The 15,881-nt window shown below is 39.1% G+C and overlaps 1 protein-coding gene across 1 annotated transcript in view; it reads right to left on the bottom strand.

Moving 5' to 3' along the window:
* Positions 1-703: 703 nt before the first annotated feature.
* The window catches only part of TMEM64 (transmembrane protein 64), a 56,544-nt gene continuing 41,366 nt past the window's right edge, over positions 704-15,881 (bottom strand). Inside the window, exons 2-3 of the mRNA XM_033933238.1 lie at positions 10,794-10,949; positions 704-3,267 (exon numbers count right to left, since the gene is read on the bottom strand). Of these exons, the coding sequence (XP_033789129.1) occupies positions 3,076-3,267; positions 10,794-10,949 (348 nt within the window). The 3' untranslated portion in view covers positions 704-3,075. The remainder of the gene's footprint in view (positions 3,268-10,793; positions 10,950-15,881) is intronic.

Below are 15,881 nucleotides of genomic sequence, written 5' to 3'. Positions count from 1 at the left end.
ACAAATATTTTCAAATAAACCTTGAAAACATTTAAGTGGATATGCTAAAATGAAATTGTGTATATTTGTTGCCCTTGGTTCCATAAGTTTCTTGGGTACCTTTATTTCTGAATGATTATTCTACTGTTCTACTTTTCCTGCTTACCATTTCCTAAATTTTAAACTTATTTAAGGACTATCAGATTGCTGATGTTTTCACATGAATAGCATTATTTCCTGCAAACTCCACTTTGTTACAGTTAGATACTAATTAGGTCTTTCTGGTGTGCATGTGCATTGCCACAGACCAATGTAAAAGTATCCCATCACAAAATGTTAGCTTTATACATATTTTTGTAGAGAAACTGAACTTTATTGTATAAAAGTGGCAGAATACATTTTCTCTCAAGTAAAACCTCTCTTCAGCTGTACACAAATATCAAGTAATGAACATTACCCATTTCATAATACAAAAATACATTTAAATTACATTACAAAATATGTCAATAAATGTACTTTAACAAAAAATGTCTGGTATATGTTATAATTAGTTTATCCACAGTTCCAGTTTTTTAGTTTTCTCCTTCCCAATTAAAGCCAAAATAAGCATTATAATAGGTTGGGCAATTAACTGAACAATTCGAGAACAAATATTTTCCTTTTGAGCACAAACTGTAGTCAGATGTAAAGAATAAATTAGAAAGAAAAAGCAAAGCCTTTGGCAGATTTTATAATCAATTTTTTTATAATCAATTTTTACTATACAAATATTAGTAAACAACCCAAACGAAATAAAGCTGGTTTCTAACAGAAGACTTTTAGACAAGTTTTAATTTCACATTCTGAAGTCCACTTTAGCAAGTACCATTGGTGAAGGCAAAAAAAAAAAAAAAAAAAATAATAATAATCCTTGGCTTTCAAGAATGACAAAATATTAAGGGTACAAATTAATGCAAAACTCTCTCAGGTACTGGATCAAAATTTGTGATCTTGTGCACTTTATAAATGCTAGTCTAGTTCAAAAGAATATATGATTTATAAAAGGAAAAATGCATTATTTGAAAGTGTTGTATGTCAGGCTCTACATATTCTGTATACATACATATTAGTGTATCTACACAGGCAAATGTTACCACTGAATGCCAAACGCATCCCACACTTTAAGAAGCATAATCTCATACTCATTTATTATAACACAGCTCAGACACCATTCAAATGTCACATTTTGTGTATCCTGAGTTTCACAAAATAATGATGCCCTTTTATTCCCGACTTTAACATAGAAAATATATGTATACTTTCATTAATTATCTTGGCTTTAAAATTAATAGATTAAACAGGATTTACTATGCTTTAAGAATACTCATAAAAATAGAAATGTTTAATTTTAAAGCTTACTTTGCACGACATAAAAGTCAAAGGCCACCTTGATATCTGACTCGCGATGCTAATCCCTCAGCATGGAGGAAGAGATCATGACTCGGATCCTCTAACGACTTAATTTATGGTGCAAAATATGTTCTTCCATGCAATCTGCAACACTTTTTAAACACAAAAGGGAGAGAAAACACAAAATGCAAGATTGCAAGAAAAGACCACTGAAGGGTGAATTCTCTCAATTACCTTATCTTAACAGTTAGCTGCGTTATTTATGCCAACACACTGGGCTCTTTTACTAAGCTGCGGTAGCGTTTTTAGTGCACGCTGAAGATTAGCTACACGGGAAAACTAACGCCAGCTCTATGGAGGCGTTAGCGTCTAGCGCGCGCGCTAAAACCGCTTGTGCAGCTTAGTAAAAGGAGCCCATTGTGTTTATGTTTTATGCCCTACACGCTGCTCTCTACACTACACAGTGTAAATTAAAGTAAGTTGCAGTAAGAGCACTTTGATCACACAATGTCGGAAATCCAAGTTTGTGTGCAATTGTGAGAATGGCTCTGCAACACTTCATTCAGTTACAAAAATACCCTCAGGTCAATTTGCAATCCTCCCCCCCCCCCCCAAAAAAAAAATATATATATACTGTATATAACTGTTAAAATAACATACTAAGGCTCAGATTTACTTAAAAGGGTTGTCCCCAAGTTGTGTCCATGGAAAAAAAAAATCTTTACTGAATAAGGCCCTGTCTTTCTTGCAAAATAATTAAAGCAAAATTCACAATAATACATAATTGATCTACTCGCTACTTTCAACAGGATATAATTAAACATAGTTTTAAAGAAAGCTAATGAAAAGAAATATCTGTCAAGCTATCTCCCAAAGTACTAATGTTTACAGAAACAAAATGTACCCATTATAAAATGAAATGGATGTGATAAAGAAAGGTCTCTAGCCAATCTGGGATTTACAATATTGGATACAATTTTTGTTCTAGGACTTTCATTGTAAAAGTAGTTTGTATTGTCTTCAGTGTAGCTTATAGTTGAAAGATTTAGGCCTCAGGATGCATCCCATCAGATTTTCAAAAAGCATTACAAAATGACAGGGCCAATGGAGGAAAGCATATAAGATCTTGCAGGCAAGAGTCCCTCCCTTCCTTCTGCATTTTTTTGCTAAATCCCAAGATTTTCCTAATACATCTAAATTTAAGCAGTAGGAGTATACTTTCCTTCTGCTTCATCTTTTCATCCGCTTTGTCTGCTAAAACAGAGCTTCCCAAACTATGCGTCGTGACCTCAAATAGGATCATAAAACCTGCTTTGGGGCTCTTGGCCTCTCCATAGGTACATCCTTATTCTGCACTTCCAGGGGGATCACACTGCAATCATGGGGGCACAGGCACAAAGACTGGGCAGCACTGTGCTAGAGAGGCATGTCCAGCAGAACAAACACTAAAACACTGGTGGTAACATTGACACAAGGTATGCCCGTGACAGGCCTTGGGCTAATATGCTGCATACTGTGATTTTTCTACTTTCCTGAGATTTGAAGCTGCTCTAATATGGGTCAGATGTTTTTAGTTACATTCATCTTGGCTTTTTCTTCAACTTATAGGATTCTTGGCCTTCTTTCCACCATAGTTTTCTATTGGTTTTAAATGTCAGCAATAAAACTAAACAGCTATATAAACATCTTTCAATCTGTAAATTAGAGTCATACAATATTTATCCCACCACCAGAAAATGCTAATGTCCTTTTGCTGCAGAAAGCTGAGCCATTGATGACTGGTTGGTTGTCTTTAATGAGGGATGTCTTCAATTCCATTTCACAAGCAATAATAGCTGCATTAAGTTCAACTTGAGCTCGATGTACAACATAAAACATCAGGCCTATACTTATCATAATCTACAGAAAAAAAAAAAAGAAAATGTAAGTTAGCATTTTTAAAGTCACTGCAAAAAAAAAAAAAAAAAAGATTATATAAAAGGTTTACAGTTTGCAATACTACTTTGAAAGAAAACTTTAGCAGATTCACAAGGGACTTCATAATTATCAGTTCCAAGGAGAATGGCTGCCAAGTAAACACTAATTTTGTCTATAAGATAGCACAAGCTGCTTTATCACAAGGGACTACATATAAGTGCAAATATAAAATAAAAAAAATGAAATTCCCTTAGTGAAACCTGATAATTTTGCTAATACCATCAAACAGCAGAAAAACAATTTGGGCTCATTTCAAATCTTTGCCACACAAAAGAATGTTCTAGAAATCTGGGACTTTCATAAGAGTATATCTGTGATCTTACAATGTATTATGAGGCAAGCACAGTACAATCTTCCAAAAATGTTCTAGATCCCACCACTTGGGTTTTGGGAATAGGACGTGAAGGGCCATTTAAAAGGCAAAGTACTGTATATTGTTACTATGTATTCTCTAAAACAGCAGCCAAATACTGCTCTACATATGGTATATCATTCAGAGCATTTATTCATACTTCCCTTCTTTTCGACTTTATATACTATCTTACCTCTATAAATTCCAACTGCTTTATTTTAATGCAGGCCAAATAGGAAATCTCCTTTTCCATCATGCTTTTTATGGAACCTCACTCATTGGACATTTATTCTGACCCTTCCAGTTATTTCCAAACCCCATCCTCCAAGCATATAATACAGGTTTCCAAGCTTCCAAGTTCTAAATTTATTTTGGAGTTGTTATCCCACTTATCATAGGGTACATTAATAGCAATAGTACTACCGTGTTTCCCCGAAAATAAGCTCTAGCATGATTTTTGGGGTAGGTCTTAATATAAGCCCTACCCCCAAAAATAAGCCCTAGTCGCCGGCAACAGCAGCACTTCCACCTCCCCCGCCAACCCATCTCTCCCTCCCATCTGAACTGCGAGACAAAAAGAAATACTGTACCTTATAACAAACTGGCTGTGGCAGCAGCAATCTAGACAGGCTACTTCGCGGCCTGGGCCATTCCTCTGCCACATTGCTGATGATGTCATCAGTGATGCGGCAGAGGAACGGCCCAGGCAGCGAAGCAGCCTTTCTAGATTGCTGCTGACGCTGCCAGTTTGTTATAAAGTATGCATTTCTGTCTTGCGGTTCGGATGGGAGGGAGAGATTGGTCAGCGGGGGTGGGGGGTGAGGGGGTGCACAGCGGTGGTGGTGAGGGAATAGAAAGATGCTACACTGGGGGATGGGAGGGATAGAAGCTGCAAGGGATGGAAGGAAGGGATAGAAAGATACTGCACAAGGGGATGGGTGAGAGGGGAGGAAAGATGCTGCACATGTAGGGGAGAGAAATGAAATACGAAGTATTGTGGTGGAGAAGAGGAAGGGAGAGATGATCATTGTACATGAAAAAAATAAGGCATCCCTGAAAATAAGACCTAGTGCCTTTTTTGGGCCCAAAATTAATATGATAGTGTCTTATTTTTGGGGAAACATAGTAGTACATCTAAGCAGCTTACATTCTAGAGTGGGGGAGGGTGTGATAGTCAAGAGATGACCGTGAGGGGAAAGGAGTAGAACTACACTCTCCGATAGAAAAGATGGGAGAAATAAAACAGGCAGGAAGGCATCTGCATCCAGTTAGTTTGCTCTGCCAACTGTCATGTGCTAAAAAAGCAGAAATAGAGGGATCAGGTATAAGCATCAGTGAAAAATAAAGTTTTTGAGTAATCTATGAATTTGTAGTCTCAGATGGGTAGGGAGAAGGTTCCAGAGTTCAGGTCCTTGAACAGAGAATATGGCACTGTGGGTAGTATCTGAGATTATTTCACGAAAAGGGGAAAAATAAGACTGTTTTGGTCTGAATATCTGAGAGACCGTGAGGGGCAGTAAGGGGTTAGATGTCTAAAGACAGAGGGGTGTTTCAGTAACACGAATCATGAAGACCAGTAGTAGGATCTTATACTGTATGTTATATGATGGAATCAGTTACTTTTCCACTCTGTAAGCTCATAACTTATAATTTGATGAACAAACATTCTTAATAAATAAGAGGGGGTACCCTCCTGCCAGTGAACGGGAGTGCTGGGGTGGGGGTGTTCCGGCAGGAGGGGTTGGGCACCCTCCTGCCGGCAATTGGACAGGCAGCCGCGATAAGTGTAGCAGCCATGTCTACTCTAACCCGATTCTGTAACCGGCTTCTGTAACATGGACGCTGGTTACAGAATCGGGGTTAATGTAGGCCTGATTCTGTATAGGATGCCCTTTCCGGGCGTCCTATACAGAATCTGGGCCTAAAATTGCAAGCCAAAAATCAACGGCTTTAAGCTAAGTGATTCTTTTCTTTATCTATTAAGTAATTTTAGCTAACATCACAAACATTTAGTAAAATCTTAAAAATTTGACTTAAAAAATAATTAAAAATTACTAATATTTATTAAAAATCATTTAAAAAGGCAGATCAGATGATTCTATGACGACAATGATACACACAGCTATTTACATGTAAGATATGGCTGGTGGTGGCATTTCTGACTAATCTCCTTAAAATGAATAAAAGTTGCATTTGCAAATATTAGAAGGGCTGCTTTGGTGATGATGCTAATTAGCGTTAACAGCATAAAAGCGAATTTTGACTAGCTGATTATTACTCTGTATGTAACAGAACAAGCACATTATCAACTAGCTGTCTGCACATTAGATGGAAATTTTAACAATGAACAAAAAAAAAATTAATTTTCAAATACTAGTAGCCAGCACCTACACTGCACCAAACATACCCCATGCCACACTTTCCATTCTCCCCCTCCCCCCTCCCAAGTTTCCCAAGCATCCATTCCAATCATTTACCCTTGAAAACAACGCTGGCCAGCACCATTTTACATTGTTGACATTTAACATATGAATACTATCCACATCATTTTGTTGTATAGCAAAATGAGGCCAACATCAATTTCAAATACCAAATCTCTGAGGCAGAAGGCTTGGGTGCATAGGGAGAGGAATGACCAGTACGAAAAAGAAGGTACTGATGCCACTGTATAAGACTCTGGCGAGACCTCATTTAGAATACTGTGACAATTCTGGAGACTGCACCTTCAAAAAAGTTTGAAATAGAATGGAGTTGGTTCAGAAGAAGGCTACTAAAACAGTCGGTGATTTTTGCTAAATCATATGGGGACAAGGATCTCAATATGTATACTTTGGAGGAAAGGCAGGAGAGGGAAGATATGATAGAGATGTTTAAATCTCAAAAAAATATATCAATGTTATTAGCCTAGTGGTGAAGATACCCACTGAAGCACATTTACTAATAGTGGAGAAAAGCCTCAACTGCATTAAAAAATGCTTTCAATATCAGATGGCAACCCAGCGGGTTATAAGCCAGTCAAATTCTGTCTTAACCCACTGGGTTCCCATCTGATAATGAAAGCATTTAATGCAGTTGAGGCTTTTTCTCCACTATTAGTAAATGTGCTTCAGTGGTGAGGAAGGGAAGAGAAATCCTGTGTAGGAAAGCCCAGGTAAAGACCCTTGAGAATTCCCCAATAGAGCAGAAACAGGCCAATACAGCTAAAACTTAAAATGGTTGCTGGAAGAGCAAAATGGACACTCTGACTAAAAACTGTCAGCGCTGAAAGGCACTTCTGCTTTCTTGAAAGCAAGGTCAAACAGAGAGCACAGCTGGAAAGAAAAACAATTCTAGTGAAAAAGAGATCTTAGCCCTACAGTGGCAGGATAAGCTGATGGAAGTTTCACAAGAAGGACAATACTGACAGATGCTGCGCAAGAAAAAAGAGATGTGAAAATATAAGAGAGCTAGCCATAGAGCTAAAAAACCATTAGGCCCAGGTGCTCGAAGGAGGAGCTTGGTATATTAATAGGACATTTACTGGGAATTAGGATAGAATTAGATAAGAAAAGGCATGGCACACAGTATCACTCATTATACTAGCCAATCCATAGATTAATAAATGAGATAAGGAATATGATTAACCAATGAAAATGTGAAATGTAACATGCACCAACGTGGGCCAGAGCTGTCAGAATCATATAAAAGAAAGCTCCTTGAACCAAGGATTCAGAACTCTTTAGAACTTCTCCATCAGTCTGGCCAGCCTGGTGTATGCTCTATTACTCTGTATGCTATGTGATTTGTTCCTGTAAGCTCTTGCTATTTGATTATTAAATTCATATTATTTGAACCAGCATAAAGAGAGTCGAGTGGTCTTTCTGTGGAGGCCGTCATAGCAGGCTCTTCAGTGGGTATCTTCACCACTAGGCTAATAATCTATATATATATAAAATCGGAGGTATGTATGTGTGTATGTATGTATGTGCCGCGATCACGCAAAAACGGCTTGACCGATTTGAACGAAACTTGGTATGCAGATCCCTCACTACCTGGGGTGATATGTTCTGGGGGTCTCGCGGCCCACCTGCACACGTGGGCGGAGCTACAAACAGAACATCAGATTTCACCCATTCATGTCAATGGAAAAAATGTAAAAAGCTGCCATTCTCACAGTAATTCAAAAACGGCTTGACCGATTTGAACGATACTTGGTATGTAGATCCCTCACTACCTGGTGTGATATGTTCTGGGGGTCTCGCGGCCCACCTGCACACGTGGGCGGAGCTACAAACAGAAAATCAGATTTCACCCATTCATGTCAATGGAAAAAATGTAAAAAGCTGCCATTCTCACAGTAATTCCAACTACCTGGGGTGAAATGTTCTGGGGGTCTCGCGGCCCACCTGCATACGTGGGCGGAGCTACAAACAGAAAATCTGATTTCACCCATTCATGTCAATGGAAAAAATATAAACAGCTGCCATTCTCACAGTAAATCAAAAACGGCTTGACCGATTTGAACGAAACTTGGTATGCTTATCCCTCACTACCTGGGGTGATATGTTCTGGGGGTCTCGCGGCCCACCTGCACACGTGGACGGAGCTACAAACATAAAATCAGATTTCACCCATTCATGTCAATGGAAAAAATGTAAAAAGCTGCCATTCTCACAGTAATTCAAAAACGGCTTGACCGATTTGAACGCAACTTGGTATGCAGATCCCTCACTACCTGGGGTGATATGTTCTGGGGGTCTCGCGGCCCACCTGCACACGTGGGCAGAGCTACAAACAGAAAATCAGATTTCATCCATTCATGTCATTGGAAAGGATGTAAAAAGCTGCCATTCTCACAGTAATTCCAACTATAAAACACTTTCTATGACACTATAACCACTAGGGACATCATTTCTATTCTACCACGGACACCATACATATAGAGTTTGTATGTTCTAACTGTGTTTGTAACTGTTTCCTTCATGCACCTCAGTTCATAATGTTATTACATTACATGAGTACTCACATATGCTGAACTAGGAACACAGGTTCCATTCTGAACCGGGAAACAACTGCATGGAGTTTCTTTTCAACCTGAGTTTCCACATATTGAGTTGTTTAAATCAATACTGGAACTTTTGGATGCCACTTATTCCAACAGATCTTCCTTTTCAGTTTAAGAGATTGCAAATTCCAGTGAGACTTGCATTCTCTATCATAATCAACAAATCACAGGGACAGACTATTACATACTGTGGAGTGGATTTAAGATCCCCCTGTTTTTCCCATGGACAACTCTATGTTGCTTGCTCAAGGGTGGGTTCACCCAAGAATTTATATGTTCTTGCTCCTGGAGGTGAAACTAAAAATGTTGTTTATAATCAAGTTTTGTGTTAGTTGTATTGTATTCATTTTGTCAAATATTTCACATTATAATTTGAATATTGTACTTTTTATAAAGCTGTTAAAAAATAATTTCATTCACCACTATAAAGTATCTTTATTTGAATCCATTTACAGTGTTATTGCTATAATTAAATACCCGTGCAACGCCGGGGCATCAGCTAGTATTGATATATTTTTTGTTATTAAATTATTTTTCTTGTGCGACAAAGATATGTTTAAATACCTACATGGTATAAATGGATATGAAGTGAGTCTCTTTCAATTGAAAGGAAATTCTGGAGTGAGGGCACATTTGATGAAGGTGAAAAGGGATAGACTCAGAAGTAACCTCAGAAAATACTTTTTCACGGAAAGGGTGGTGAATGTGTGAAACTGCCTCCCAGTGGAGGTGGTGGAGACAAAAATGTGTCTGAATTCAAGAAAGCTTGGAACAAGTATGAGGATAGTAGATGGCATGGATAGGCAGTCTAGATAGGCCATATGGTCTTTATCTGCCTTCATTCTTTTCTGTTTCTAATTGGGAAGAAAGGTAGTAGCAAAACATATAAATACACTTCTCCCTCCGAATGCGTGGTTTCAGTATCCGCGAATTCGGTTATTCGAGATTTTTTTAACAAAAAACCTATTTTCATTTTTTGGCTATTTTTAAGCCGTCCAAGCCTCCTCGGAACCTTACCTGATGGTCTAGTGGTGAAGCAGGGCAGAAGCTTCCTATGCTCCTGCCCCATGCAGAGCCGTCATCAGAATGGCTGCCGGGAGTTCCCGTTGTAGTCTCGAGATTACAACAGGAACTCCCGGCAGCCATTCTGATGACGGCTCTGCACAGGGTAGGAGCATAGGAAGATCACTCCTGCCCCGCTTCAATGCTACACCACCAGGTAATGTTCCAGGGACGCAGATTCTGGTTCGCTGCCCTTTATTACCCGCCCGGCAAGCACCTCTTACCTGCATCCTCCCGCCGCCACCTCTTCGCTTCCCTGGTCCAACACCAAAGCAGGGAAAGAGGAGACTGAAGCACCCGCACTGGCCCCCCGCAACACGCACGGAGGGCGGCGATCGGAGGCAGAGACCATTAGGTAAGGTCCGGGGGTGGGTTAGAACCGGCACAAAGTTATTCACGATTTTTCATACTTCGCGGTCCGGTTCTGCCCCTAACCCCCGCGAATACCAAGGGAGAAGTGTACATCATATACGTATAGGAGTGAACAAGCATTCAAAATGCTACAAGTAGAATCTGCAGTTCAGAGAGTGAAGAGAAAAATGAGTATTCAGTATTTCCAACTCTTTCTAATGCTTTCTGCAGCATAATTTTAGTTCTATTTATATGTGACCTGCTGAGCAAAAAGCTACCAAAACAGGGATATATGATGTAGCTTTTATCGCTGTGATTTGTAACCCCTTTATGGTACATTTTCGCTCAGCAGGTCACACAAAGAACAGATTATTAATTCACTTCATCCACCTGTTACTAAGAAGTTTTATTCATCCTTTTCAATTGATTGCTTCAGGAATCTTGCATGAACAAGATGTTTTAAGATGCTAGTTAAAACAAGCAATTTAACTAAATGCAAAATATATATTTCTCAAAGTGAGGATTGCACTGTCTTCAGAATGTTAAATTTTCAAAATTAATGTAAAAGGCATTCACATTCTAATGTAAAGTTATATTTTGCAAGGAAATACAAGGTTGCTGTATACTGCCTAAACTCACCTGCAAGATAAAAATAAAATAGCCACTAAAACTTTGTTCTTCAATGACATCTTCCATAGTCCGTAAAGTCGTGCCCAAATAGGAATTTAGGAGCTGTGTAGGAAGCAGTCCAATAGAAGAAGCCACAAGATAGTTGGGTAATGAAAGATCTGTAATCTAAAAACAGGTACATAGGTTAAGGTTTGATCCAATGCAATGTATCTCATGTGCCTTTCAGTAAATGAAACATCTGAGACATTCTGAAGAGATTGCTCAAGTCTTGGCTACAGTCCAAACTGCAAAGGTTGCTTAGAATTACTAGTCAACACTATAGCACAGTCTAAAGTTAAGTCAGGAAGCAAGGTTATACTTCAAGTCTAAAGTAGCCTTGGCTGCGGTAAAGCAAAGGTGCCCATCTGTAAATAGGTGTTCTCTATAAAGAAAAGAATTAATTAGGCACACAGAGGTGACATTTGACTGTGCTAAGATGGAATAACTCTCCAGGAGTTCAAAATTCTTGGAAAGATCTGAGCAGGGTTTTGACTGTCATTGGGATGGATGGATGGATGCGCAAAAGGAGGATGAGTCAAGTCCTGTGTGTGGCTGCAACTTGTGCTAGGTAAGCTGGAGATAGACAAATGAACAGTAAGAGGCAACTTTGAATATTAGCTGCTAGAAAGAAAACAGCATCCTTATGTTATTACATGATAAATTCCTTTCCTTGACTCTTGCTAGAAAAGTCTAGACTGATGGGTTGTGTTTGCCAACTAGTGAATGGACCTTCAGTCTGTCCTATAATTCTTATGTGTCAGCAAACACTAATTTCTAATGACATCATCCTAAGTACAAGGAGCGTACAAGGAAATACTTTTAAAACCAATAGGAGGAAATATGTTTTCACTCAGAGAATAGTTAAGCTCTGGAACGCATTGCCAGAGATTGTGGTAAGAGCAGATAGCGTAATTGGTTTTAAGAAAGGTCTGGACAATTTCCTGGAGGAAAAGTCCATAGTCTGTTATTGAGAAAGACATGGGGAAGTCACTGCTCGTCCTGGATTGGTAGTATAGAATGTTGCTACTCTTTGGGTTTTGGGCAGGTACTATTAACCTGGATTAGCCACTATGAGGATGGGTTACTGGACTTGACGGACCATTGGTCTGACCCAGTAAGGCTATTTTTATATTCTTATATAAGAAATATAAATAAATAAACTGAAGCCTTGGTAAAAGAGCCATTTTACACTTTTGCTGGGGCAGCAGATGTCAAAGTAAAATTATATAATGTGATCCAGTCCATGTTTTACTCCATTGCATGCAGAGGACTTGAAGTCTTGCTTCTCTTATGGAATCAATCTTGGTTGAATCTGGAGTCAGTTGGCAACCATAGCTCAAATTTTACATACAATTGTCCCACTGTACGAGTATATCCATACTAAGAAATTGGAAAAAAATATGGCGTGGTTTATTTAAGGAGTTCTGTATGCTGAAAAGAAAAAATAAAAGTTGGAACAAATGGCACAAAGAGGACAATTTTAAGACACCCTATGAAATTAGAAATTGAAGATTAAGGAGCCAAAATCAGAGTGCCTCACATTGACTAGTTCTTTAAATAAACCTGGGGAAGTTTTTCGTATAGTGAGCTCCTTAAGAGGATTTCACAAGAGGGAGACTTCTTATACAAAGTCCCTTTATGGTAAGGGTTATTGAGACAGAAGAGCTAGCTTTTCACTTAGACTAAAAACAAATCCAGAGGTGGCAAGTGGGTTTTTTTTGTTTGTTTGTTTTTAAAGTCTGCAACATGGCTCATCATTTGTGCAAAATCATTTGAGCATGCCAAACAAGTTCTCAAATTGCTGAATTGGCTCCTTATTTTTCAGTGAATTTACTTCTCATGATTGATAAAATTGACTATCATAATTTCAGTTTTTGTTCCTACATTCATCATTTGCCAGGTCAATCCTCATAATCTTTCTAGCTGTAATTGTTACAAATCTCAAATAGAATTAGGCTGGTCTCTGCTCATGAATAGGTATTTTCCTGGTATGGAATCTTCTGTCATTTGCATTAACTCTGTAAAACGTTTATATGAAATAGCATGACCCAGCATTATAAGATTCCTTCTGTAGCAGTTGGTAGCAGTGATTTAGAGAATGGTATGGGGGCAAATTTGTCCCTGTCAGGATCTATCTCCATCCCTGCTGTCCCTGTCTCATCCAGATAGAAGGGAAGAAACATTGGATGCACAGTCAGAAGAAAGTGCAACCTGAGACTCATGAAACCAGCAGACAACAAAGGTAGAAAAATGATTTTATTTTCAATTAAGTGATCAAAATGTGTCCGTTTTGAGAATTTATAACTGCTGTCTATATTTTGCACTATGGCCCTCTTTTACTAAAACGCAATAGTGGTTTTTAGCGTAGGGAGCCTATGAGTATCGGGAGCAGTGTGGGGCATTCAGCGCAGCTCCCTGCGCTAAAAACCGGTATCGAGGTTAAGTAATAGGGAAGGGGGTATATTTGTCTATTTTTGTATAGTTGTTACTGAGGTGACATTGCATATTTTAAAGTCATTTTCTTGCAAGCCAAAAAAGTGTGGGAACCACTGCTTTAGAGTCTCTGTTAGGGTTTAAAACAAAACAGTGTTTCAGTGGCGTACCTAGGGTATGTGGCACCCGGGGCCCATCATTTTTTGACACCCCCCATGTAAAAAAATATTTTTTGTAATGACCATGAAACGGAATAAATGGTCAGAATAGAAACAGGCAGTGAAAATTTTCTTTTATTCCAAACATAACATAACATAAATTATGTCTGAATTGTCATGACATCAGAAGTACATATGGAGTAGTTGCAGGTGATGATTGGGACAGTTCTGATTGTGTTAGTTCAGTTTTATGTGTTTTTTGAATAGAAGGGTTTTTATTTCTTTTTGAAGGTTTTGTAGTCTGTGGTCGAGGTCAATAGGTTGTAGAGTTGGGGGTCGAGTGTTGCAGCTCGAATGGCTAGGAGGTTGTCAAAAGTTTTTTTCTTTTGACGTTTTTGATTAGAGGGTGTGTGAATGGTGCGTGAGTTCTCCTATGTCTGGTTGAGGTGGGTTGAATTATTTAGTTGAAGAAATTAGTTACCCCCTCATCCCACACACATTAATTCTCTTCTATTTTTTTTCCCATTATAAAAAACACTGATAAGTTCCCAGAAAAAAAATACATTAAAATAAGAAGTGAAAACAAAGGCCCTTATAGATGAGAACATAACATAAGAATAGCCTAACTGGGTCAGACCAATGGTCCATCATGCCCAGTAGCCCATTCTCATGGTAGCCAATCCTGATCACTAATACCTGGTCAAAACCCAAAGAGTAGCAACATTCCATGCTACCGATCCAGGGCAAGCAGACACCCCCCCCCCCCATGTCTTAATAACAGATTATGGACTTTTCCTCCAGGAATTTGTCCAAATCTTTCTTAAAATCAGCTACACTATCTGCTTTTACCATAACTTCTGGCCACTTCATTTTTAAGTTTAGATCTTTCCTTCAGAAAAGAGACCTTGCTAGATGTCAAATACAGCACAAGGTAACTTCACACGGACTTAGCTGTGCAGGAAATGTGAATCTCCTCATACACCCACCATATAGTGCAAAAATGTGCAAAGGTCTGTTTTTTTCTTTCGATCACTACATAGCCTAATGCCACACAAGCAGCGCTGTTACAAACATATTCTGTAGGTCAATGCTAAGGATAACAAAGTTTACTTCCTTGGACTAGAAGGAGATACTGATAAACCACTGGAAGAGATCCCAAAACAACACCCAAAGACCCACTCAGTGTGTGAACCAGTTGAGTGGAGTGGACTAACTGGGGGGTGGAAATGGGCTCGGAGTTTACTCAGCAGAATTTCCCAGACCACCTCTTCCTCTCAACACACTGACATGCTGCCACCACCACCACTAGGAACACCTCTCCGGATAGGCCAGCAATGCTATAAACTTTATAAAACACATTATTATATTTTCTTATAAAGCACATATTTTAACCAGTGTTCTCCCCAGGGCCTTACAGCCGGGCGCTGCGCCCGGCTGATTTAGATGACCGCCCAGCTAATCCTGCTGCTGCTGCCGCCGATGCTGCTTCCCGGGCTAACTCGCCACCGAAAATTTTGTTTGACGCCTGCCTTTTTTTTTTTTTTTTGCCAGCATGCTTTTACTTGCTTCGGGCCTTCCTGTTTTGTATTACTATTTAAAAGGGGTTTTCAAAAAAAAAACCCTTCAGTCACTTTTCCTCACTGGGAAGAATACCAGGAGTTCGAAATAGTATACAAATTAAGTTTTATTACATAAATAAAGTATTCTTAGCCATAATCATTAATTAAGTACAGAGTTTGAATCAATACGTTACCGGTTATTGCATCATCACTCCGTCGGGGGACCGCGATCAGGAGGCTTATTCAATATGTCATCACACAGCTCGTCAGCAGTGGAAAAGTCCCTGAAGGGTTTTTTTTTTTTTTTGAAAACCCCTTTTAAATAGTAATATATTAATTGGCGTAGTCGGCAGGATTTCTCGAAAGAAAACTTGAACGCTCTTGTGATACAGGAATGTTCAAGAAAAAAGAGAAATCCTCAAAAAAACCTATAGAGGTGCCCGGCTGGACCAAGGCACCGTATAATTTGATAGCACAAGAACTAGCCAATAATCATGGATTAGCAGAGTCATGGGAAAAGGTTCTGGGAAGGGCAGAACCACTTGATCTTGTACAAGCTTTAGAAAAAAAATGCCCCGATAAATCGGGTGATGTAGTTGCTCTGGCTCGAAGGAGCTGGGTGTTAACTTCTGCATACCGTATAGTGCACATGCGGTTGCAGAATGTAGTGGTAAGCTTTTAAGAGATAAGTTAGATCACTATCAAAAGATAGCTGAGGAATCTGCAGTTTATATTGCTGCCACAAAATATAAGAAAAGGCGCGGTCAAGTAAATAGGATAAAGGTGCAGAAACATATTGCGGCCGCTACAGTAAATTGGGACCCTAGTAAGTGAGATGGGGATGTTTGGGATAGTACTGACTCGGATGATGGATGGGATTGGGACGATTGTCCAGGAGGACCTCGGTG

This window comes from Geotrypetes seraphini, chromosome 2 (assembly GCF_902459505.1).
Source record: "Geotrypetes seraphini chromosome 2, aGeoSer1.1, whole genome shotgun sequence".
Lineage (NCBI taxonomy): Eukaryota > Metazoa > Chordata > Amphibia > Gymnophiona > Dermophiidae > Geotrypetes > Geotrypetes seraphini.
Note: the sequence above shows the minus strand (reverse complement) of the source record. Positions and strands in the feature narration are given on the sequence as shown.